The sequence below is a fragment of the Marmota flaviventris genome, chromosome 17 (genome assembly GCF_047511675.1).
Source record: "Marmota flaviventris isolate mMarFla1 chromosome 17, mMarFla1.hap1, whole genome shotgun sequence".
Lineage (NCBI taxonomy): Eukaryota > Metazoa > Chordata > Mammalia > Rodentia > Sciuridae > Marmota > Marmota flaviventris.
In genome coordinates this window covers 53,388,506-53,412,323 of record NC_092514.1, presented here as the reverse complement: position 1 = coordinate 53,412,323, position 23,818 = coordinate 53,388,506, and the positions used below count along the sequence as shown (strand labels likewise).

General features: G+C 42.3%; 2 protein-coding genes across 3 annotated transcripts in view; one reads left to right on the top strand and one right to left on the bottom strand.

Moving 5' to 3' along the window:
• The window catches only part of Ube2z (ubiquitin conjugating enzyme E2 Z), a 20,614-nt gene extending 6,891 nt beyond the window's left edge, over positions 1-13,723 (top strand). Inside the window, exons 4-8 of one of the 2 annotated variants that reach the window (XM_027924714.2) lie at positions 417-528; positions 5,010-5,122; positions 6,149-6,239; positions 6,333-6,438; positions 8,403-8,493. In XM_027924714.2, the coding sequence (XP_027780515.1) occupies positions 417-528; positions 5,010-5,122; positions 6,149-6,239; positions 6,333-6,425 (409 nt within the window). In that variant the 3' untranslated portion in view covers positions 6,426-6,438; positions 8,403-8,493. Of the gene's footprint in view, positions 1-416; positions 529-5,009; positions 5,123-6,148; positions 6,240-6,332; positions 6,439-8,402 lie in introns of both variants that reach the window. The other variant, XM_027924713.2, reaches the window with a different exon arrangement.
• On the bottom strand, positions 11,712-23,818 carry Snf8 (SNF8 subunit of ESCRT-II). The gene is made up of 8 exons (XM_027924715.2): positions 23,667-23,818; positions 23,248-23,298; positions 19,269-19,407; positions 17,613-17,717; positions 16,498-16,570; positions 13,821-13,962; positions 12,901-12,975; positions 11,712-11,939 (listed from the first exon to the last, which is right to left on the bottom strand). The coding sequence occupies exons 1-8, from the start codon at positions 23,718-23,720 to the stop codon at positions 11,802-11,804; spliced, it is 777 nt and encodes a 258-aa protein (XP_027780516.1). The 5' UTR covers positions 23,721-23,818; the 3' UTR covers positions 11,712-11,801.

Below are 23,818 nucleotides of genomic sequence, written 5' to 3'. Positions count from 1 at the left end.
GGTTTTAGTCACCTGTGTGCTTCTTTGCTCAATTGCTTTCCCCTCACTGACTCAGCCGTTACCTATAAATAAATAAATAAGCAAGTTTTTTGTGGTCCACAGAGATTAGCATTTAGACACCTTTAGAGTTATTTTCTTAACTTCTTTCATTTTGATATGGTAGCTTTTCCTGGCTACAGTTTCCTTTCTAGCCCAAAGTTACCTTCTTGCTTTTTTACCCTCTTCTTCTGTCCCACTTGATATGAGGATTAGACAGTTCACTGATTTTTAGTGAATGAGGTTGAGAAAGAGGCTAGGAATTTCCAGAATATTGATAGTGAAACAGAAACTTATGGTGAGTCACTACCATGGTGCTGCTGCTGTCAGTGTTCCCTGATTATTCTCTGCCTTACCCTTTTCCTCTGCTGTGTTTGCAGTACATGGACTGGCCCTGCCTGGAGCCCAGCCCAGAGCATCTCTTCTGTGCTCATCTCTATCCAGTCCTTGATGACCGAGAACCCCTACCACAATGAACCTGGCTTTGAACAGGTAAGACTAGGTGGGCCCAACCCTGGGGTATGCTATATTGGATGTTCTGAGAAGCCAGGCATGGTGGAATACACCTGTTATCCCATCTGAGGGAACTGGTGAGACTTTGTCTAAAATTAAAAATGTAGCCAGGCATGGTGAAACAGGACTATAATCCTAGTTGTGAGGCTGAGGCAGGAGGATTGGAAGTTTAAGGCTAGCCTCAGCAATTTAGCAGGGCCTTAAGTAACTTAGTGAGACCCTGTCTCAAAATTAAACATAAAAAATTCTGAGGATGGGGCTGGGGTTGTGGCTCAGCGGTAGAGCGCTCACCTAGCATGTGCAAGGCCCTGAGTTCAATCCTTAGCACCACATAATAATAAATAAAACAAAGGGATTGTGTCCAACTACAACTAAAAACTAAATATTAAAAAAAAATTCTGAAAAAAAAAATTCTGAGGATGGGCTGGAGTTGTGGCTCAGTGGTAGAGCACTTGCCTTGAATATGTGAGGCACTGGGTTCGATTCTAAATACCACTTGTAAATTTTAAAAAAAGGTCAATCAACAACTAAAATGAATAAGTAAATAAAATAAAAAAAAAATTCTGAGGATATGGCTTAGTGGTTAAGCACCCATTGGTTCAGTCTCCCGTACCTAAAAATGTAAAAGACTAGGAATGTTGGTCAATGGTAGAGCACTTGCCTAGCATGTAAAAGCCCAGGGTTTAATCCCTAGTACCAGAAAAAAATAAGTTATTTGAGAAATCTTGTCTTTTCCCTCTCTCTTTTTACCTGGTATGACTCTATGAATTGTACTTGTCATGGAAAGAGAAAAAGGGAGTTAACATGTATGTTCCTTAAGAATGAATTATTTTATTTGTAAGAATTACAGTGATAGGGGCTGGGGTTTGGGGCTCAATGGCAGAGCGCCTGCCTTGCACATGTGAGGCAGTGGGTTTGATCCTCGGCACCACATAAAAATCAGTAAACAAAATAAAGATATTATGTCCATCTATAACTAAAAAGTACTTTAAAAAAATTACTGTTGGGGCTGGGGATGTGGCTCAAGTGATAGCGTGCTTGCCTGGCATGCGTGCGGCCCAGGTTCTATCCTTGGCACCACATACAAACAAAGATGTTGTATCCACTGAAAACTAAAAAATAAATATTAAAAAAAAAAAATTCTCTCTCTTTCTCTTAAAAAAAAAGAAAAGAAAAAGAAATTGGAGATTATCAGGGATTTAATAAAGAACCACGAACCTTTTAAAAAAAAAAAAATTACTGTGATACTGTTAAGTATTTGACTTGTATTAGTCTACACAGTGGAAGTCAGAGGAGTCGTTTAGAATTAATTCTGAGCCTACTTTGGGGGCTGTTAAAGCCAGTGGATTATTCAGTATACCTAATTCTGCAGCATCCCCTTAAGGTACTCCTGAGTGACTACTGCCAAACCAGATGTTATTCTGGAATTTTGAAGTACTATTACCTGTGGGGCCAAAAGAGCTAATCATTAGTTAAGACAAGAATTTTAGCCAGGCGTGGTGGCACAAGTCTATAATTCCAGCAGCTCGGAAGGCTGAAACAGAAATATTAACTTGGCAACTTTTTTTTTTTTTAAATATTTATTTTTTAGTTTTTTTGGCAGACACAACATCTTTGTTTGTATGTGGTGCTGAGGATCGAACCCAGGCCGCACGCATGCCAGGCGAGCGCGCTACCGCTTGAGCCACATCCCCAGCCCCATGAAACAGAAATAAAGCCAGCCTCATCGATGGGGAGGTGCTAAGCCACTCAGTGAAATCCTATCTTTCAATAAAATACAAAATAGGGCTGGGTCTGTGGCTCAGTGGTGGTGCCCCTGAGTTCAATCCCTGGTACTATCCACCGCACCCCTACCCCCACCAAAAAAAAAAAAAAAGGACAAAAATTTTTGTCAGCACTGCTAAAGAGAAGGCAGAAAACACATTTTCCAAGGGTTTGCTGTTTGCTAGACACTCCCAAGATTTTTTATATAATTTCTTGTTTAATAGCTTTCGTTTTTATTTCTGTGTGTGTGTACATATGCACGTGTATGCACATGTGTATTTGGAGCTGGGGATCTAACCCAGGGCCTTGTGCATTTTAGGCAAGTAGTTGTTTAAATTTCGTGGTAACTCTGAGGCATGTATTCTTTCCATTTTCAAGTCAAGTAATAGTGGCTCAGAGAGATCATTTAACTATCACAAGGACACAAATCTGTGTAGGACTCAAAATTTACACTCAAGCCCAAATTCTGACTCTGTTCATTTACTCATGAACACAGGAAAAAAGTTCCAGTTATGTTCTTAAAAGAAAATAATTCCATTTCAGTGATTAAAATAGTTTTTGATTTTTTTTTTAATAACTATTTTTGGTGCTGGAAATCAAACCCAGAGCCTCGAATTAGTAGCATGTCCTCTACAACTGATCCACACCCCAGCCATTAAAACAGAGATCACAGAGACCTGAACAAAAAGGAATAAATTCCCTTTAAGAATGAAGAAAAACTGGGGCTGGGGTTGTGGCTCAGCAAGAGAACTCTCGGCCAGCAGGGCGCTGGGTTCGATCCTCAGCACCACATAAAAATAAATAAAATGAAGACCCCATCTCTAAATAAAATATAAAAAGGGCTGGGGATGGGCTCAGTGGTTGAGTGCCCCTGGGTTCAGTCCCCGACACACACACACACACACAAAAAAAATCTTTGCCCCTTTGATTTTGCAGTAGAGCAGTTTAGAAACCACCATAGTAGGCTGAAGGTATATGTCACTTTCCTAGTCATCATGTTTTTATCAGAGTCCTAGACTCTAATTAGGAAGGGACAGGGAAAAGTCTTGAAAATCAAAGAAAGAGCCAAGCACAGTGGTGTACATGCCTGTAATCCCAGTGGCCCCAGAAGGCTGAAGCAGGAGGATTACAAATTCAAAGTCAGCCTCAGCAACTTATCGAGGTCCTAGGTAACTTAGTGAGATCCGGACTCAACATAAAAAGAGATTGGCTCAGTAGTGGAGTGTCCCTGGTTCAATCCCAGGTACCAAAAATAATTAAAGGAAAAGAGGCCCTGTTCTCTTTCGTTAGCACTTAGACATTCATAGAAGCTTTCTGGGCCAAATTTGAAGTTTCTCAAAATCTCAATTTTATTCCTGATACATTTATTATAATAGAGGGTTCAATGATGGTGGAACCCTACGGACAGGGAAAGGAGTTAACCAGAAGTATCCTTCACTGGTTAATCCCTAAAGGTTTTCCACACTGAGACTTCTAATGTCATCTTTTCTGTCCCACCATTATTTCATTTCTATTATTTATTTATTTATTTGGTATCAGGGATTGAACCTAAGGGCATTTTACCACTGAACCACATCTACAGCCCACCCACCCCCCTTTTTTTTTAGAGATACACATAAGAGTTCATTTGTCAGAGCTAACAAATAAAGGCCATCTCTCCATAGACGGAGAGAGGCAACACAGGCTTGGGGTTCCAGACTTTTATGGGGGAGGATCAGGCATTAAAGCTGGTTGAGTCCTAATGTGGGCAGTTAAGCATCTCTAGCCCTTTTTATTTTTAATTTTGAGAAAGGGTCTCACTAAGTAGTGTAGAACCTTGCTAAGTTGCTGAGGCTGGCTTAATACCATCCTCAGCTTCCCAAGCTGCTGGGATTATACCATGTCTGGCTTTTGGCTGGGTGGGGCATAGGAAGGTAGGTTTGTTGTTTTGGTGGTGTACTGACTTAAACATGCTAAGCAAGTACTCAACCCTGAGCCACTCAATCCAGCAATCACTGTTATTACTACATGTGGTTATTTCTCACTTAATTCTTTCTTCATGGTCTTTTTGCTTTGGGTTTAGGAATATTTGATAGATCTAGTTTACTGATTATAGGACCTAGTTTTCTTTATCAGGATGGGTATTGGTATACATGGGGAATATCTCAAAGGGTTAAGCCAGGCACAGTGGTGTATACCTATAATCCCAGCAATTCTGGAGCTTGAATTAGGAGGATCACAAGATTGAGGCTGGTCTTGGAAATTTAGGGAGACCCTGCCTCAAAAATTACACCTGTAATCCCAGTAGCTCAGGAGGCTGAGGCAGGAGGATTGCAAGTACAAAGCCAGCCTCAGCAACAGTGCTAAGCAACTCAGTGAGACCCTGTCTCTAAATAAAATGCAAAATAGGGCTGGGGATATGGCTCAATGGTTGAGTGCCCCTGGGTTCAATCCCTAGTACCAAAAAAAGAGAAAAGAAAAACAAATTAAAAAGGACTTGGGGTGTAGCTCAGTGGTAGAGCACTCCTGGGTTTGATCCCTAATGCGAAAAAATAAAAATACAAACAAAAGTTTAGTTGTTCTTCATGGACCTGCATTTTAAAAGATATCTTCTTAGTTCACTTGCTTGGTTCATTTACCCATACTAATCCCAATATCTCTTCTCATTGACTATGACTAAAATTTGTATTTGGTTACTGATATTTGTCAAATTACAGGAGAGACATCCAGGAGACAGCAAAAACTACAATGAATGTATCCGACACGAGACCATCAGAGTTGCAGTCTGTGACATGATGGAAGGAAAGTGTCCCTGCCCTGAACCCCTAAGGTATGTGTCAAAAGGGCTGACTGGGCATTCATTCCTCTTTTGGGTATTTAGATGGTTTGTACATTTGAGGACCTTTGGGGCAGAGTCCATGTTGAGAGAGAGAGGAAAAGGAAGAAAAGATGGGGCTCATGTTTTTAAAAAACAACTAGTTGCAAGTTACCCATGAGAAAGTTCAGAGTTTCTCAGTTCTTCTAGAGTGCCAAGTTGGGTAGGAAAGGCAGTCTGCGCCTTCAAGGAGCCCCCCCCCCCCCTTTTTTTTGTAGTTGTAGTTATACAGAATGTGCCTTTATTTTATTTGTTTATTTTTATGTGGTGCTGAGGATCAAACCCAGTGCCTCACGCATGCTAGACAAGCGCTCTACCACTGAGCCACAGCCCTCCAGACAAAGGAGCCCAATTTTAATGAAGGCTTGAACATATAACTGTTCTATAAGCAAGAGAGGTATGGTTATAAAACACTTCATAGTAAAGCTATTTTTTAGTGTTCAAGTTTATTCCTAAGTGCTAAAACTAAACGAAAAAAATTAATTTTTGAGAGGATTTTGAGTAAGATTTGGGATTAAGTCTGGCCTATGGAAACATAAAGATTGAAAATGTAACAAGTTGTTCTGGGCATGGTGGCACATCCTTGTTATACCAGTGGCTCAGGAGGCTGAGGCAGGAGGGTCGCAAAAAGCCAACCTCAGCAACATCAAGGCACTAAGATCTATGTGGGAAATCAAACCCAGTCTTGGGAATTCTAGCTATTTAATTTGGTATTAAGATTAGGTAGTGAGCCAGGTGCAGTGCTGCACATCTGAAGTCCTAGTAGCTTGGGAGGCTGAGGCAGGAGGATCACAAGTTCAAAGCTAGCCTTAGCAATTTAGAAAGGTTCTGAGTAATTTATTAAGACCCTTTCTCAGAAGAGGGTTGGGGATGTAGCTCAGAGGGTAAGCATCCCTGGATTCAGTTACTGGTACAAAAAAAGATTAGGCCACAAAAGGGGACCTATACCTCTAGTTTCTAACTTCTGTACTTGTTTTCTAGAGGGGTGATGGAGAAGTCCTTCCTGGAGTATTATGACTTTTATGAGGTGGCCTGCAAAGATCGCCTTCACCTTCAAGGCCAGACTATGCAGGTAACACAGCCTCTGCTGCTAATTCTAGAAGCCCCACCCACAGCAGACCATGGACACCCCCCTCCCCAAAGGTGACATTCACTTCTCTCGTAGAATGTCACAGCTAAAAGGAACCTGTGTCATTTGAGGAACCTTGGCCCAGAGAGGAGACTGATTTGCTTAAAGTCATGTGGAGTTGGTTCCTAGTTCCTGGCATAAAGTAGGTACTCAGGGTAGGATCTTCATTGTCCTACCTTCTAGGCTGAAACTTCTTCCCTTCTTGGTCGATAGATTTTTCAACCCAAGAACATTCAACCCCCTCAGAATTTTAGGGACGATAAAAATCATTATTGGAATTTTATCCCAAGCCCTAAGGAATCACAGAGAAAGCTTAGAGAAACAGTGGCTGTGCAGTGTCATAAACAGTTATTCATTCTCTGCCTTACTGGGAAAATGTGCTCTGGCTTCCAGTAAGAATGCAGATTCAGGCTTGTTTTAATGAAGAGATTCTCACTGATGCAGTCACCTGGTGGGTAAGAGAGTGAGAACCCTCCTGCCTGTAGGAGCATTTCTTGTGTCTTTGGGTCATTCAATAGTGGCCTTGCTTAGAAATGGGTGACTTGGGTAACTAAGATCTCTTAGGCTTTCTCCAGCTTTGTGCTATTTCTACCCACTACACCAACTAACAAAAGTAGAAGTAGATGTCTTGTTTCCTCAGTGCTGCTCATAGATTGTAGCTCCCCTATTCTGCTTTCAAGGTCTTCCCACTCACCTACCTTACTTAAGTGCAAAGGACAAAGCAGGTTCAGAGTTAACACATTTCTTGAACCTTTTTTGAGAATATACTATGATGTCTGCCCTAGTTTGTTCCCCATTAGGAGTTCTCATTACTGATGTCCAGCAACATTACCAACCTTCAATCTCTGAAGGAAAAACAGCTTTTGATGAGGAATGGGATAGGAGGGCCCGTATCTGGGGAGGAAGGGAATGGGGGGAAATGGAATCAAAGACAAAAGAAGAAAGATGTGGAGAATTGACAGATCCAGCATAAGAGTGGAACTTTGCCTTTGAGTAATATAACCTTCATGAGTGTAAAGGTGGGCTATGGTCATAGTTACTGTAACTATTACCCAATGGGACCCTGCTGTGAGGGTAATGTATAGGACAGAAATGTGGGAATAGGACCTGGGGTGTAACTCAGTGGTAGAGCACTTGAGTAGCATGTATGAAGCTCTGTGTTCAATCCCTAGTGCCACCAAAAAAAGGGGGGGGAGGGATTTTTGTGAGAGGAGAAAACAGGAATTTTGTAACCTTTTTGACTACCAAAGAAGATAAGTATTTAAACCCTAGTCATACTATTTTGCTGCCAAAGTCCCTCTACAGCATTTTAAACTTGTGTGTGTGTGTGTGTGTGTGTGTACACACACATTTATGTCCTTTGTTCTAACCATATTATTTTTGAGACTTTGAGGACAGTTAAACCTTTCTATGAAGTGTTTAAGAGATCTTTGATCTAGAATGACAAGGACTGGGTGGCCCTGGAGTGATGCCCAGAAACCTTGACAGGAATGTACTGACGAGTCTCTGGGGAAGAGTACCTGTGCTTATCTGGAAGTCAGAACTCTTATTAAATTCTAGACCTGCCTTTTTTATTTTTAACTGGGAATTGAACCCAGGGGCATATTTTATCACTGCGCCCATCACCACCCTTTTACATACACACCCCTAGGGGTGCTTACCCACTGAGGGTCTAAGTTACTGAGACTGGTCTTGAACTTGATCCTCCTGCCTTAGCCTCAAGGGATTGCAGGCATGCATGCCACTGTGCCCACCACAAAGTGTCGTTTTTGACTATAGGGAATGAAAGATAGTTGTTCCCCCTTTGGTTTTATGTGGTGCTGAGGATCGAACCCAGTGCCTCACTCATGCTAGGAGAGTGCTCTACCTCTGAGCCACAACCCCAGCCCCCTGCAAACACATTTTAATGTCAGCCCAGGCTAGATCTATTTGGGTTAATAAACATGCCATAGCATTAGGACTGTTTGGGTCTCCCTGTACTGCACAGTGCCCTCCTCTGTTCTCATGACTCAGAAGGTGAGTTTGCATTTCACATGGGCCCAAAACTGGTCTCCAGGCTGAGCCACCCAGACTTGGATCTTCCATCCCTGTCTCCTTTCCCCACAGGACCCTTTTGGAGAGAAGCGGGGCCACTTTGACTACCAGTCCCTCTTGATGCGCCTGGGACTGATTCGTCAGAAAGTGCTGGAGAGGCTCCACAATGAGAACGCCGAAATGGACTCTGATAGCAGCTCTTCTGGGACAGAGACAGATCTGCACGGGAGCCTGAGGGTTTAGACCCTGCTCCCCCTCCCCTCTCCCCAGCAGAGTCCCTTCCCCCCACCCCAGGGATGGAGAGGCACTGTGTATCTCCCTCCAAACGTGACGTCATTCTGCAAGATGGCAAGAAGCAAGCTTGGATCCCAGGGTGTGGGAGTGGGGGGCTATTCCAATCTGACCTCCTTGGCGCTGGAGCACCTGGGGCTGTGTTCATCTTGGATCAGGGCCAAGGTACCTTTACAGGATCATCTATGACAAGGGCCTCTGGCAAAACAAAACAACAAACACACCTCTCTGCAAGGCCAGCTTCTTAGGGTTTAAAGACAAATTTCAGTTCCAAGAGGGAATGTGCCCAAATGATTTATGGGGGTATCTGGAAGGAAACTTTGGGGTAGGGGGCTGTTTGTGACACTTAAGCAGTCTGGGTGGTTGTCTGTGTCTGTCTTCAGTCTTGAAGCAGGGCTTCCCATTGCCCTTTTCCTCCCTGCCCCCCTGCCCTTTTATCTCCCACGGGCCAGCATAATTTTGTTTTCCTAATTTATAGTCACTGTTCTAGACAGACCAAAGAGAAGGAACAGTGGTGGAGTCTAGGCTGCTGATCAGTTAGCTTTACCTAGCACCTGAGCACCTTTTTCCCCTACCCCTCGTTCCCTTGCTCTTTTAGGTTTCAGACAGAAGGTAAACAGGACCAGGACTGAACCAGGTCTTGGTGAAGCCTGCACAGGCACCGTGAGAAGCCGGAAGTACTGTGTGTTCCCGCAATCACAGATTTGAAAAGTTCCCAACACAGGCAGCTGCAGTGTGTATGGGATTAGAGCCACTACATAGAATAGTCTCTTAAAGATTTTCTTAAGTACTAGTCACAATGAGGATATTTTTTCTTGGGGGTGGGGTAAACAGGGGAGACTGATGCTAGTCCTTCTTGCATTTTGTTTGGCTGACCTTGTGTATTTTCACCCCAGTCTGTAGTCCCCTACCTCACTTCAACCCCCAGGGAGCAGGAGTAGCCAATGGCAGAAGGGGATCTGGGCTGGGACTCTAGAAGACTCCTTCCCCTCTCTCCCCTCCCCCTCCCAGCTGCTCTTTGTCACTGGCTCTGATGGGTGTTTGCCTGGCTATGTTGCTTCTCTATTTGTATTTTAGCTGCAGTGATCCTTTAACTGGTTGGCTCAGAAAAGTGTTCTAGGCGCCCAATAATACTGGGCATCAAGGGAATTTCTCCTTCCCCTTTTTGATATGTTCTTCCCCTACTTCCAGATTCTTGCTGTTATGGACCCCCATGGAGTGTTGGTGATCCATGTGAAACAGGGCCCAGTCAGTATCCAGCCACAGGCAGAAGAGAGGATAAGGTGTATCTGCCCTACCCACTGCTTTTAAGGTCTCTGCCTGATGGATCATGGGACTCCCCTGGGGGGGACAGTGGGGGAGGAAAATGGGGCACAAAAGAAGAGCTTCCTAAAGGGCAGGAAGAGGAACTGGGGAGGGAGTGGTACACTTGGGGAACAGAAGTTTATCTTGGCTGTCTGAAGAATAGGTCTCAACATGGAGACTCAAAGGGACCCTGCTTCCAATGTCCCTCCTCTTCCATTCCCAGAGCTAGTCCAGGGCCGAGAAGAATGCCCTTGGTTTGTGGGTCCAGTGTTGTCTGTTATCCATCTAAGTGTTCCCACTTTGAAGTGACAATCTTCTCCTTGGCCCTGCCATGGGGCAGAGCATGTCTGGCATAGTGGCCTGACTTTTACGCCCTAATCTTGAGTTGAGGAAATATATGCACAGGAGTGAAAAGAGATGTCTTTATATCTGACTGTACATAAATGAAAATTTTTTTTCTTTTTTTGGTGCAATAAAGTTTGTTTTGGCAGAAGGAGGAAGCGCCTATGGGTGTGGGAGGGGGTTTCTGTCAAGGAAGAATGGGATCATCTCAACCACCACACTCACCTGGGCCTGAATCTGTTAGGAGAGGAACTGTTCAGTGAATTTGAAGCTAAAAGACTTGTGTAACGTGGTATAGGCAGGACTATTGGTGATTATTTCTCTGTTAGGGAAGGAGGGGCTTTTCAAGGATGGCTGTGGCTCAGTAGTCAATGAGCAGAAGGCCAGTTTTGCCTCAGTTACTTCCAAAAGCATTGAGGAGTGAGCAATGCTCTGTAACAGGCAGAAGTAGTAATTGGCCTGTGCTACAGCTGATAAGGAAAGGATGACCGCATGGAGAGACCACTGGATTTTAGCTTTCTGGTATTAAATGAGCACTTCTGAAGAATTTTGCGTTTACTTTGAGAGCTGTAAACTCTGGCTTGGTTTCTCATCACCATCCTTGCTATAGCAGAATCTTGCTTCCTGGGGCACATGGGCTTTTCCTCTTGGCTGGCCACATGTGTAGAAGGCATTGTACACATAATGTTCTGCCTGCCTGTACTGTGCAAAGCAGTGATACGGGAAAGCGTGGGTTCTGGTTAATAGACCCAGTTCTTTGGTGCTGCTTAAGCTGATAACCTCTGGTAAATTACTTTGATTTGTCATCTGTGAAGTTAAGGATACCTATTTTTATTAATGCTGCAAGGATTAAATGTGTAATATATGACAGTACAGGGTAGGTATTCAGTAAGATTCCCACCACTGAGGTTAGAGGGACCTGGTAATCAGTCTACGGGGAGAACTAGCAGGGAATTTGAGGACCAAAACATAGTGTTCACTATTGTCTGATTCTCAAAGTTTTGTTTTCTTTCCTCCAGCTTAGCCATTTAACATGGCCATTTAACACTGACTTCAGTTTCCTTCACACTCAGACTTGGATCTGTCATAATGTAGGTCCTCTACAGAGAAAGCTAGGAGAGACTGAATCAGTGACTTGACTAGTTCACAAGGGTCTGCTAGTGTGTGATAAGGAGCATGGAGTAATGAAGAGTTCTGAATTAGAGTTGTTATTCACTTTATGGCTACAGAAAAAACTATACTCTGTAGCCAGGAGATGGCTTGTGTTCTGGGCCCAGCTCTTCCATGACCTTATAGATGACCTGCACAAGTCATATGTGCTTGCTGTACTTGTGTTACTCAGGTTCCCTTACTGGATAAAGGAAGCTTCCTCCAAAAGAGATGCAATGTGAAGGCATTTTTAAAAAATAAAAATACTGGGGGAAGAAAGAAAAACTTAGAACCTTTCTTTTATAAACAAAATTGTCCAGGTTTATTCACCAACAGTTCCTCCTTTTTCTCACTGCCTGCTACTGTGCATCCCTCCATACTGAATCAGGGAAGGGCTTCTCTGGCCTCCTCAGCTGTTATCTCCTGTGAGTAGAGGTCAGTGAAGAGAGCTGGCAGCCAGTAGTGGGCCTCCCCTGGGGCCTGCAAGTCCAGCCAGGCCAGCCCCTCCTTCAACAGGTGTTCCTGGGGGAAAAGAAAGAATGCTTGAGAGGGGAGGTTCTGTGGGTGAAGTGTGGTAGCGAAGCAATCTCCAGACCTATTTTGGCTTCAGCAAGGTTTTCAAACAGCCTTTATGTGCCTTTGCACATTACAGAACCAAACTGGGATGCTGCTTGGCCTCATTTGCCTGAAATGTGAAAATAACCACCAAGTCATTTAACTTGTGCTGCTAGTGAATAGTAGAGCCTGAGTAACATGGGATGTAGTGGAAGAAGGCAGGGCTCTTATTTTATGGCCTTGAGCAAATTACTGCTTCCATTCTCCCTGGAGAAAAGTAGAGATCACTGTTCTAGCTGTGAGTTGATTTGCTGGGAACAAATGTGAGGGACCACATTTATTCTACGATGGACTCACAGTTCCTATTCCTATGCAGGAAATATGTTCAATATTTACACTCTCCCACTTTACAGATGAAAAATCTAGATACTAAATTGCCTGGGTAAGGGAAAAGCTACTGAAGCCAGAGCTCCTACATTCTCATGCTGCTGCTGCTTCTTCACAACAGTCTTACATCAGTACATGAATATATATATATAAAGTTGTTATATAATATGCAATATATTGCTTAGTATATACTTATAGATATATAAGTAGTAATTAATTCCCTTCACTCTGTACTAGTTATTTCCAGCAGAAACTATATTAAACTCCTGACCAGCAACTCCAGGCTGAGTATGTCCAGGAGAGTAAGTGGGCATTGGTGGTTCCCCAGTAGCAAGGGCAGCTGCTGTTAGTGCACCCCAGGGTCAGAGGCCTGCCTTAATGAGTTATACCTTCTCAGCAGAGAGATGATGGGCTTCTCCTAGGGTGAAAACTGTAGCCTACAAGGCAAGAGTGAGCAGAGAAAGCCTAAAGTTCCTGCCTGTGTGGAACCCACCTCCCAACCAGGAGCCCATCTTTTCTGGGCCATTCCAAAATCACATACCAGCACTTGGCGCGCCCGCTCCGTCTCCCATTTAAGACTGGCTTTGATTTCACTGACAGTCACGTACCCATTTTTCTGAAGGAAGGAGCAGTGAGAACTGAGTCAGTTAAGAGTGCACTCCCCTAGAGCCCAGCACCTGCCCAGGACCAGCACACTTATCTGAACAGGAGAAAGAGCTGCCCTTGGGCCAATCCTGAGAAAGTACGGGAAAAGAATGTTTAGAGAAGTGACTTTCAGGATGATAGGGGTAGTTTCGTGGGTTTCATCTTAATATGTGGGGTCCCAGGTACTAAGATATTAAATTAGACTTGCAGAGAACTCTAATGCATGTCAAGAGAAGATTCAGAATGATAACTGATCGGAAGCAATGGTGATAATCATCACCTGTTAATCTAAAATATTTATAAATAGCTCTTGCCCTGCTTCATCCTACCTGTTCCCCAAAATAAAAATTTTTAATAAAAAAGCCCATTCCTTAATTTTATTTTGCATTAAAGAATTAAGGAAATGAACATGTCTTTCCTAAAATATATGATGGAGTTCTGGGGGAAGATGGTATATGCTTCAGGCATGAAAGGAATGAGAGGATTGGCAAGCAAAATTTTAAAACTTGTTTTGAAGAATCCACAAAGTAGCTTAAGAGGACACCAGAGAGTGTCTACCCCAGGAAATATAGTTAGTTGTCTGCATGTCTGTCTACCTGACTAGACTGTAAGCTCCTCGAGAGCAGGGACTTCATTGGACCTCTCTCTATATCTGCCCCACAGCCTAGCCCAGTGCTTTGCACTGTAGCTACTCAATAAATGTCTGCTGAATGAGCACAGGACTGAGTAGTTCATCCATAAGACAGTCTGGAAAAGACCTGAGCAGTGGGGAGAGAGAGATAACAGCTCACACACTCTCTAAGGGTGCACCATTACCTCTGCCAGCTGCAGCACCACAGTGTGATCCATATTGAGCTCAGCTGGAACAGACTGAATGAGGTAAGTACCGCCCACAGGGATGATGCCGAAGCCAGTGCCCAATGCCTTTAGTTTCTTGATGGCCCTGATCAGGTCGTCTCTGAGGTGAGGAAGAGCAGCTTAAAGACCCTTGGCAGATAAGACCTGACAACAATGCAGTTTCAGCTCTGCCCGAGGCAGGGTACCCTGAGAGAAGAGTCAAAGGGCACACAACACTCAACTACATCAGTAAAATGGCAGGTTAAACGGCACCAAAAAGTGCTTGGACACTGAAGGAAGATAGTATAGAAGTAATATTGCACACTTGGCAAACCACTAATTCCAACACCCTAATAAAAGTAAAAAATAGAATACATGACCTTATGTACAACCACAAAAATGGGAAGTTATACTCCATGTATGTATGATGTCAAAATACATTCTACTGTCATGTATAACTTTTTTTTCTAAAAAGTAATAAGCATACTGAAGCTCATCAGGAAATATGGATAAGGTAGCTGAAGACAACAGGGAGTAGTGTGAACTGTAGAGATTTTTTTTTTCTTATTTCTGGTGTTGAGGATTGAATCCATGGCCTTTCACATGATAGGCAAGCGTTGTAAAACTAAGCTACTTTCCCAGTCCTTTAGAAATTCAACCCCAGAATTGCCAGATTTTCCGATTTCCCAGTTGACAACAAACTTGGGAAAGGCATAAAATGAGTAAGTCATATATCCAGCCCACAAACTGAAGTTTATAACTGCTACCAAAGCCTAGAAATGTTATCACCTAATCAACCAGGAATAGAGAACTTTTAGGTAGGTTGAAATGCTTTCTCCAACCCCTTAGAAGAGCAGATTCAAATCTGTCTTGTCAGGCATGATGGCATACACCTTTAATCCCAGCAACCTGGGAGGCTGAGGCAGGAGGATTGCAAGTTCAAAGCCAGACCCAGAAATTTAACCAGATCCTCAGCAACTTAGTGAGACTATCTAAAAATAAAAAGGACTGGTCATGTATTCAGTGACAATGCACTCCTGTATTTAATCCCCAGTAAACCCCACGAAATACTCTCAAATGCACTAGGTCACCTCATTTGCAGTGAGTATGGCTAATAATCTTGTCATAACTTCCTTTTTGAATATTCCTGGTCTTTATAATCTCATTCTGGGATGGCTCTTTGGGAGCTACATCTAAAACAACCACAAATTTCTTCTCTAATTCGACTCAAACATAGAGGCTTGTGAACCAGGCCAATATACCCCCTTATATCACCCTGATCTCTAAACCCAGAATTTCTTTTTTTTTCTTCTTCTTCTTCTTTTTTTTTTTTTTTTAAATGGTGCTGGGAATTGAACCCAGGGCCTTGTGCATGTGAAGCAAGCACTCTACCAAATGAGCTATATCCCCAGCCCCTCTATGCCCAGCATTTCTAAGGGCTACATCTGTCTCCTTGGCTTCAAATAATCTCAAAATCCATGTACATACTCCTCTAAGTTTTAAACAATACATATGTATGAAAAATGCTAATACCACAAAATGTATACAAGTTGTAATCTCTTAGTTGAGAGACAAATGTTTTGTTTCATTTTTGGTTTTTTGTGGAACTGGGGATTGAACCCAGGTGTACTTCAGCTGGATTAAGTGCTGGTTTAAGGACTGAACCATACTAACAGCCCTTTTTTGTATTTTACTTGGAGATAAGGTCTAAGTTGCTGAGGCTGGCTTTGAATTCAGCATCCCCCTGCCTCAGCCTCCAGAGCTGGGGGAAATTCAGGCATGCACCAGTGTGCCTGGACAAAATGAGGTGTGTTTATCTTCTTTTTTTTCAGTGCTTGGGATCAAATACAGGATCTCACACATGCAAAGGATATGGTCAAAAACTGAGCCATATCCCCAGCCACCTTTCTTAAAAAATAGGTCTCTGTAGTTTTCTTATATGAAAATATATTTTTTTCTGACCATAAAGAGCAATAAAAACAGTTCACAGCTGGGCATGGTGGTGCAATCCCAACAATTTGGGAGGCTGAGGCAGAAGGATGAAAAGTTTGAGAACAGCCTTAGCATATTAGTAAGACTTTTAGCAACTTAGCAAGACTTTGTCTCAAAAAATAAAAAGGGATATAACTTAGTGGTAAAGCACCTCTGGGTTCAACCCCTAGTACTGAAAAAAATAAAATTAAGAAACAAAAATCATGGGCTGGGGATGTGGCTCAGTGATAGAGCGCTTGCCTAGCATGTGTGAGGCACTGGGTTTGATTCTCAGCACCACATATAAATAAATTATAAAAATTAATGTCTATTGACAACTAAAAATAAAAAAAATCAGCGCCTAAGCTAGCCTACACATAGGAGTAGGGAGAAGATTTCCATCTAGGGCTAGACATAGTGGCACATGCATGTAATCCCAGAGACAAGGGAGACAGAGGCAGGAAGATGGCAAGTTCATGGCCAGCATCAGCAACTCAGTGAGGCCCTAAGCAATTTAATGAAACTCTGTTTCAAAATAAAAAGGGTTAGGGATGTGGCTCAGGAGTTAAACTCCCCTGGATTCAAATCCTGGTACCAAAACAAAAATTATTATAAATAAATGAATAAATAAATGATTTCCATCTGACTTTAAAGACCTCTAAAAGGGGTGGAAGGCAACACCTACTGGCTGACATCCTGGGCGAACTTGCCCCTTCCTTTTAACACCTGTTGATGTAGTTCCTCCAGAGTTATCAGACCTGTTGGAGAGGGAGACAGAAAGCAGATGAAGAGATTACCTTTATGGCTGCAATGTTCTTGATATAAGGGCTGTGTCTGTTTATCGCCAACAATTTATAACTGGTTTTTTTTGTTGTTGTTTTTGGTACTGTTAATTGAACCCAGGAGCACTTGAATCCAGCTTTTTAAATTTTTTTATTTTGAGACAGGGTCTAAGTTGCTCAGGGCTTTGCTAAATTACTGAAGCTGACCCTGAACTTGTGTTCCTCAGCTTCAACTTCTTGAGTAGCTGGGATAACAGACATGTGCCACCATACCCAATCTAGAATACTTTAATTATAAATTTCTTTTAGTTGTTTATAAAGTTTTATTTTATTATTTATTTATATACAGTATTGAGAATTAAACCCAGTGCCTTACACATGATAAGCAAGCACTCTACCACTAAGTCACAACCCTAGCCCCATCAGATGACTATTTGTAACATCACATTTTCAGGAATGCAGACTCAGTTGGCATCCCTACACCTCAAAAAGGCAGTGCAGGCCTGTAGTTATTAATGAAAAAATCATAACCCAGATGCATCACATATCATGGGACAAAATCTACTTCCTACCTCCCTTCTATTTTCTATTATGAGGCAGGACTGGATATTCCCAGCCAAAGATCTTTCGAGAACAGACAACTGGCCAGGTGCAGTGTAAGCCTGTAATCCCAGCAACTTGGAAGACTGAGATAGGAGGATCACAAATTTGTTGACAGCTTCAGCAATGTTAAAGACCTGTTTCAAAAAAAGAAAAGGCACTTGGGATGTAACTCAGTTGTAAATCACCCATTATTAGAAAAACAAAAAGAGGGCGGGGGTGTGGGAAATGATCATTCAGGTAATTCTAGTTACCCTTAGCTGTGGAGACATGCCATGGATTCAACTGCATAAAACAGCTAAGATGTATCTCAAGACTTTGCAGGTTTGCAGACTACAGGATGGAAAAGATAATCTTTTGAGGGTTTCTACTCAGAGAAGTTCAATGCCCAATCCACGAACTTAACCACTGCCCTCACCTCCATTCCGATGCTTTAGAGCCAGGCACACTTCGATAATCTGGACGCCCAACTCATAATAGAAGTCCCCCACGCCCAGCATCTCGGACCAAAATCCTTTTCCAGCTATAAGAGAAAAAAACAAAAGCTAAGTTATTCAATAATCTTCATCCTATCTGTTCTTCCAACAGTGGATTGAAACATCTATTTTGCGAGTAATCTTGTTGCCTAGCTTTAAGTCCTGCTCTACTTGCTACTCAAGATCCTCTGTGACAGACAACCTGCCTCTTGAGAACTGCTCAAAAAACAGGCTCAGACAGTTCCAAAGGGTGGACAATGTCAAAGTCCTTTTTGGGGCTGAGGTTACAGTTCAGCGGTTTTCCTTTTCCAAAGCATACAGTGAAATATAGTAGGAGATATAATCTAGACAAGGCTAAGAGAAAAAATAGGCAAACTTCGCATTGGAAAATCCACTGAAGTCAGCAGGTTAAGCATGCCCTCAATCATAAATACTTGGGAGGCTGCCTCTGCAACTTAGATAGACACTGTCCCAAAATGAAAAATAAAAAGGGCTGGGGATATAAAACAACCCTGAGTTCAATCCCCATTTTAAAATAATAATAATATTTAATAAGCCCAGAGCAGGGTTGCAGACCTGTCATCCCAGCAGGGTAGAAGAATCCTAAGTTCAAGGAAGAGCCAGCCTCAGCAACTTAGTGAGGCTTTAAGTAATTTGTTGAGTCCCTGTCTCAAAACAAAAAAACAAAAAAGGGCTGGAGATGTAGCTCAATGGTAAAAGGACCCCTGCATTCAATCTTCCATATGAAAAAACTAAAATACATTTAATACACCTAACCTATGCAATGTCATAGGTTAGAAACACATTACACTGTAGAGTATCAGTTATTTACCCTTCTGATCAAACTCATGCTGCCCAGCATCCAAGAGAATTTTACTCACATATCATTAACCCAGGAAAAAGCTAAATTCAAAGTATGGTTTCTGGTGAATACCAATTGCTTTTGTAGCACTACCAAGGTGAACCATCCTACAATGGGGACCATCTATGTCGTTTAATTATTAGTGTTATTTACCTCTGCAATTACAAGACAGGATCAGTCTTAAGACTCTGGGTTCATCTCCTATATCCCCTACCCCCAAAATTATAGGACAGTCAGGAGACTTCCACTTCCTTTTTTATATAGCTCTTTGTTGACTATATGACCACAAAGTACCTTCATTAATAGTATTTTTTTAATATTTATTTTTTTTATTTGTAATTGGCCACAATTCCTTTTTATTTATTTATTTATTTATTTTTATGCGGTGCTGAGGATTGAACCCAGGGCCTTGCACTTGCTAGGCGAGTGCTCTACTGCTGAGCCACAACTCCAGCCCCAAAAATAGTTTTTTTTTTAAATAGGGGGAAATGCCATTAAAACAACAAAAACACCTCCACTACAGATTATTCAAGGGAGAATTATGGGCCCTGGCTACTTGTTCTTCACTCTAGTCTTTCCATCTTCCCAGCAGAATAGGCACTAGCCATCCTGCTAGGTACTCCCTAAAGATGACATCCTCTGGCTCTTCTTACAGGCCCTTCTAAGGGGTTAGAGGATAGATAAGCTTCTGTCCCTAGCAGCCCTATGAGGACACTGGACCGCTACAATTTCTTACAGGCTAGAGGATCCACTCCAATGGTTGCACACATGTCCTGGAACTGTACACGGAACTCAGGATTCTTCCTTATCTCCTGCTTGTGCTTGCTGGCAAATTCCTCCAGGTTGGTCTTGAACATGTCCAACTGTTTAGACATCTGTTGGAAGGACAAGGGGTAGCTTAGGAGCAGTCCAGGAAATAATTAGCTGCCCAAAATAAGCTCCTGGTCCGTGGCAAGGAAAAAGCTGAAATAACGTGTCTCCTTCAGGCCTACCATTATGCTGTTTATTGTCTCCTCTTTGTATCCCTACTTGTGCTCAGTTGTCAGAAGTGAAATGCTGTACTTTTTCCTCAGTTCTAAACTACACATTTTTTCATGTATTCCTGTTCTAAAATCAGGATACATCCAATAATAATCAACAAGCATGTCTAATGTGATATTCCCCCCCCAAAAAAAGTTAATAAATTGAAGGTATATCTAATAATCCATTTTGTCTTTGAAATAAGGGAATGCAGTGTTCCCACAGTGGGAAATCTTCGGCCATTAATGAAAAGCTAGGTAGGAAAAAAATGAAGTCTGGCATGAATTAGGATTGTAGTGGTTATTTAACCTGAGTCATAGATCTCCTTAGGGATCAACTCCACATAAAGAAATGGGGGGGTTGGGGTTGTGGCTCAGCAGTAGAGCACTCACCTAGCATGTGCAAGCACTGAGTTCAATCCTCAGCACCAATATAAATAAATAAGTAAATAAATAAATGTATTGTGTCCAACTACAACTAATATATATATATATATATATATATATATTTTTTTTTTTTTTTTTTTTTTTTTTTTTAAGAAATTGCGGGGGGAGCAGCTGAATATAGAGCAAACACAATAAGGTTTGTGGATTCTATGAATTTTTATTTATATTACCCCTTCTTTCACTTTCCCTAATTAACAAAGACTATCTACCCCAGCCCACATTTTCCACTTTTTTTTTTTTGTACCAGGGATTGAACCTAAGGGCACTTAACCACTGAGCCATATCCCCAGGCCTTTTTAATTTTTATTTAGAGACAGGGCCTCACTAAGTTGCTGAGGCTGACTTTGAACTTACAACCCTCCTGACTCAGCCTCCCAAGCCACCAGAATTACACGTGTCACTGCACCTGGCACAAAGACTATCTTCTATCCTTCCAAAAATAACCATTCCTGGTCCAATATCTCCTCATTTGCAACATAAAACTATCAGAAGCTGGGCACAGTGGCACATACATGTAATCACAGGCACTTGAAGGCTGAGGCAGGAGAATCCCAAGTTCAAAAGCCAGCCAAACAACTTAGTGAGGCCCTAAGCAACTTAATAAAACCTTGTCTCAAATAAAAAAAATAGGGGCTGGGGATACAGCTCATTTGGTAGAGTGCTTGCCTTGCATGCACAAGGCCCTGGGTTTGATTCCCAGCAGCACAATCAATCAATCAATCATAAAAAGGAATAGGGATGTGACTTAGTGGTACAGCACATAGGCTCAGCATATTCAAGGTCTTGGCTTGGGGACCAGCATCACAAAAAATAATATATTAAAAGCCCCAAAAGACTTTTATCAAATCACTCTAAAGCCAAGCATTGGGGAACATACCTGTAGCCCCAGCTACTCTGAAGATTAAAGGATCACTTCAGCCCAAGCATACAAGACTAGCCTGGGCAACAGAGCAATACCTCATCCCAAAAAAAATACACTCAGAAAATGAGAAATTATATCCCATCTATGTATGATATATCAAAGTGCATAAATTGCATTCTGCTGTCATGTATAATTAATTAGAACAAATAAAAAATAAATAAAATGAATAGCTTTTCCACTTACAACCCATGTGACATTAGATAAATTACTCAGTGTCTCAATGTTCTTAATTCTAAACTAATTGAGTTCTTTCTTTATAAGTGTGAATCAAATCTGAGTTGTCAAAATCAAAATGGAGTCACTGTGTCTCTACTCCCAAAATAATAAGCTGGGAGCCTATAAAGGAAGAGTTCTTAGATTCATCTATAGATTCATACATGACTACAAGATTAAAACTATCACAAAAGGTTGTCAGAACCATAAGCTTGCACAGAGTCCACTACAAACTTTTATGAAAACTACTTCTACAAAAACATCTGCCCATCTGCTATCTATTCAACCTCAGGCTGATGCCACTCTTGTTATTTACCATTGTGACCAAGGCTATTGTTTCAAAATATACAATGCAATCCTCTTCATTTTCATCTTTAAAAACTTCCTTTTGGGGCCTGGGGATGTGGCTCAAATGGTAGCGCGCTCGCCTGGCATGCGTGCGGCCCGGGTTCGATCCTCAGAACCACATACAAAGATGTTATGTCCACCAATAACTAAAAAATAAACATTAAAAATTCTCTCTCTCTCTCTCCTCTCCCTTTAAAAAAAAAAAAAAAAAAAAACAACTTCCTTTTGGCTGGGTTTGGTGGTACACACTATAATCCCAGCAGCTTGTGAGGCTGAGGCAAGGAGGATCCCAAGTTCAAAGCCAGCCTTAGCAAGGCACTAAGCAACTCAGTGACACCTTGCCTCTAAATAAAATACAAAATAGGGGAGCTGGGTTTGTGTCTCAGTGGTAGAGCACTTGCCTAGCATGTGTGAGGCACTGGGTTTAATTCTCAGCACCACATATAAATAAATGAATAAAATAAAGTTTCATCAACATCTAAAAAAATGTTTTTTGGTTTTTTTTTTTAGAATTTTAATATTTATTTTTTAGTTATCGGCGGATACAACATCTTTGTTTTGTATGTGGTGCTGAGGATCGAACCCGGGCCGCACGCATGCCAGGCAAGAACGCTACCGCTTGAGCCACATCCCCAGCCCCATAAAAAAAATGTTTTTTAAAAATACAAAATAGGAGGGCTGGGGATGTGGCTCAAGCAGTAGCGTGCTCGCCTGGCATGCACGGGGCACTGGGTTAGAACCACAGCACCACATAAAAATTAAAATAAATAAATAAAGATGTTGTGTCCACCGAAAACTAAAAAATAAATATTAAAAAAAAAATACAAAATAGGGCTGGGGATGTGGTTGAGTGCCCCTGAGTTCAATTCCTGGTATCAAAAATAAAAGCCAGCCTCAGCATCTTAATGAGTCCCGAAGCAACTTATCAAGACCCTGATTTAAAACATTAAAAAAAAAAGGGGGGGGTGCTGGGAATGTGACTTGTGGTTGAGTTCCCCTGGGTTCAACTCCTGGTTAAAAAAAAAAAAAGAAAGAAAGAAAGAAGGAAGGAAAGAAAGAAAGAAAAAATAAATAAACTTCTCTTTGCCTCAATCTGTTTGTATATGGCCATAACTAACTGTGGCATGTATATTCCCAATCAGTGCTACTCCCAATAAGTATCAGTAAGTAGTCTTTGGAGAATCCGATTTTTCTTTTTTTTTAATTTTAGTTTGACATAGGATTTTAATGACTGAACAAGATGGCATATGTAAAAAGTAGACAAGGAGGGGCTGGGGATGTGGCTCAAGCGGTAGCGCGCTCGCCTGGCATGTGTGCGGCCCGGGTTCGATCCTCAGCACCACATACAAACAAAGATGCTGTGTCCGCGGAAAACTAGAAAATAAATATTTTAAAAAATTGTCTCTCTCTCTCTCTCTCTAACTCTCTCTTTAAAAAAAAAAAAAAAAGTAGACAAGGGCTGGGGATGTAGCTCAGTGGTAGGGGGCTAACCTAGCATTTACAAGGCCCTGAGTTCAACCCCAGCACCGAAATTAACAAATATATAAAATTAAGAGACAAGTGCCTGGAACTGTATAAGCATTTAAATCACTCAAAAACGTTAGCTAGTATTTAGCAAGTCACCTAAAAGATCATAGCAGCCCAGAAATCCGGATTTGCCAGACACTCTACTTTTATTTCAATCTAAACAATGTAGTTCACATCAATGATGTCCTGACCAGCCCTGTTACGTCTCCCTCCCTGGCTGAAGCCCTCCAATCACTCACCTGGGCCAGCTGGTCCTCTGCCAAGACAGTCCCTCGCTCCTTATACTTGGCCTGTCAGACAAAGAAACAAACATGAGCTGAGGAAGTGGGCTGTGGGGACTCCCACTTTTGCTGCCTCCGCTGGAGTTATAAGAAGAGAAAGGTCTCTTTCTAAAGTGTTTTTAGGAAGAACGGGGTGAGGGAATAGAGTCGATGGCTTCTGTCTGTGATCAAACTGAGGAAACGCGGGAAAGAACTAGTGGACCTGGGGATGTTGACAAGTCAATCCACCAGGAGCTGGAGAGACTCGGTTCCCCAGCGCCCAAAAAGCCTGTCTTAGTATCTGCTGCGAGGCGATTGAAGGGTACAGAACTCTGCACTGGGAGAACTCAGTTTCTCACGGGATAGGGTTGGGCTGGGGTCGACCTCTTCGCCCTCACCTCCGCAAGCTTCTTCTTGGCGATGGCGCCAGCTCCCACGCCCCGGCGGTGCATCCCCGCCCTGGGCCCGCGGGCCACCCCGCTACCGGGACCCCAGGTCTCCTAGACCCGGGTTCTGCAGCCGGCTCCAACACGGAAGCCCCGGCAGAGCG

Bases quoted from the DNA above. Each gene is read 5' to 3' on its own strand.
- Snf8 (XM_027924715.2), bottom strand. From the start codon at position 23,720: ATGCACCGCCGGGGCGTGGGAGCTGGCGCCATCGCCAAGAAGAAGCTT. The intron at 16,571-17,612 runs GTGAGGGCAGTG...CCTCTCCAACAG, and splicing joins TCTAAAGCATCGGAATGGAG to GTCTGATAACTCTGGAGGAA. The intron at 11,940-12,900 runs GTATGTGATTTT...CTTTTCCCCCAG, and splicing joins AGCGGGCGCGCCAAGTGCTG to GAACACCTGTTGAAGGAGGG.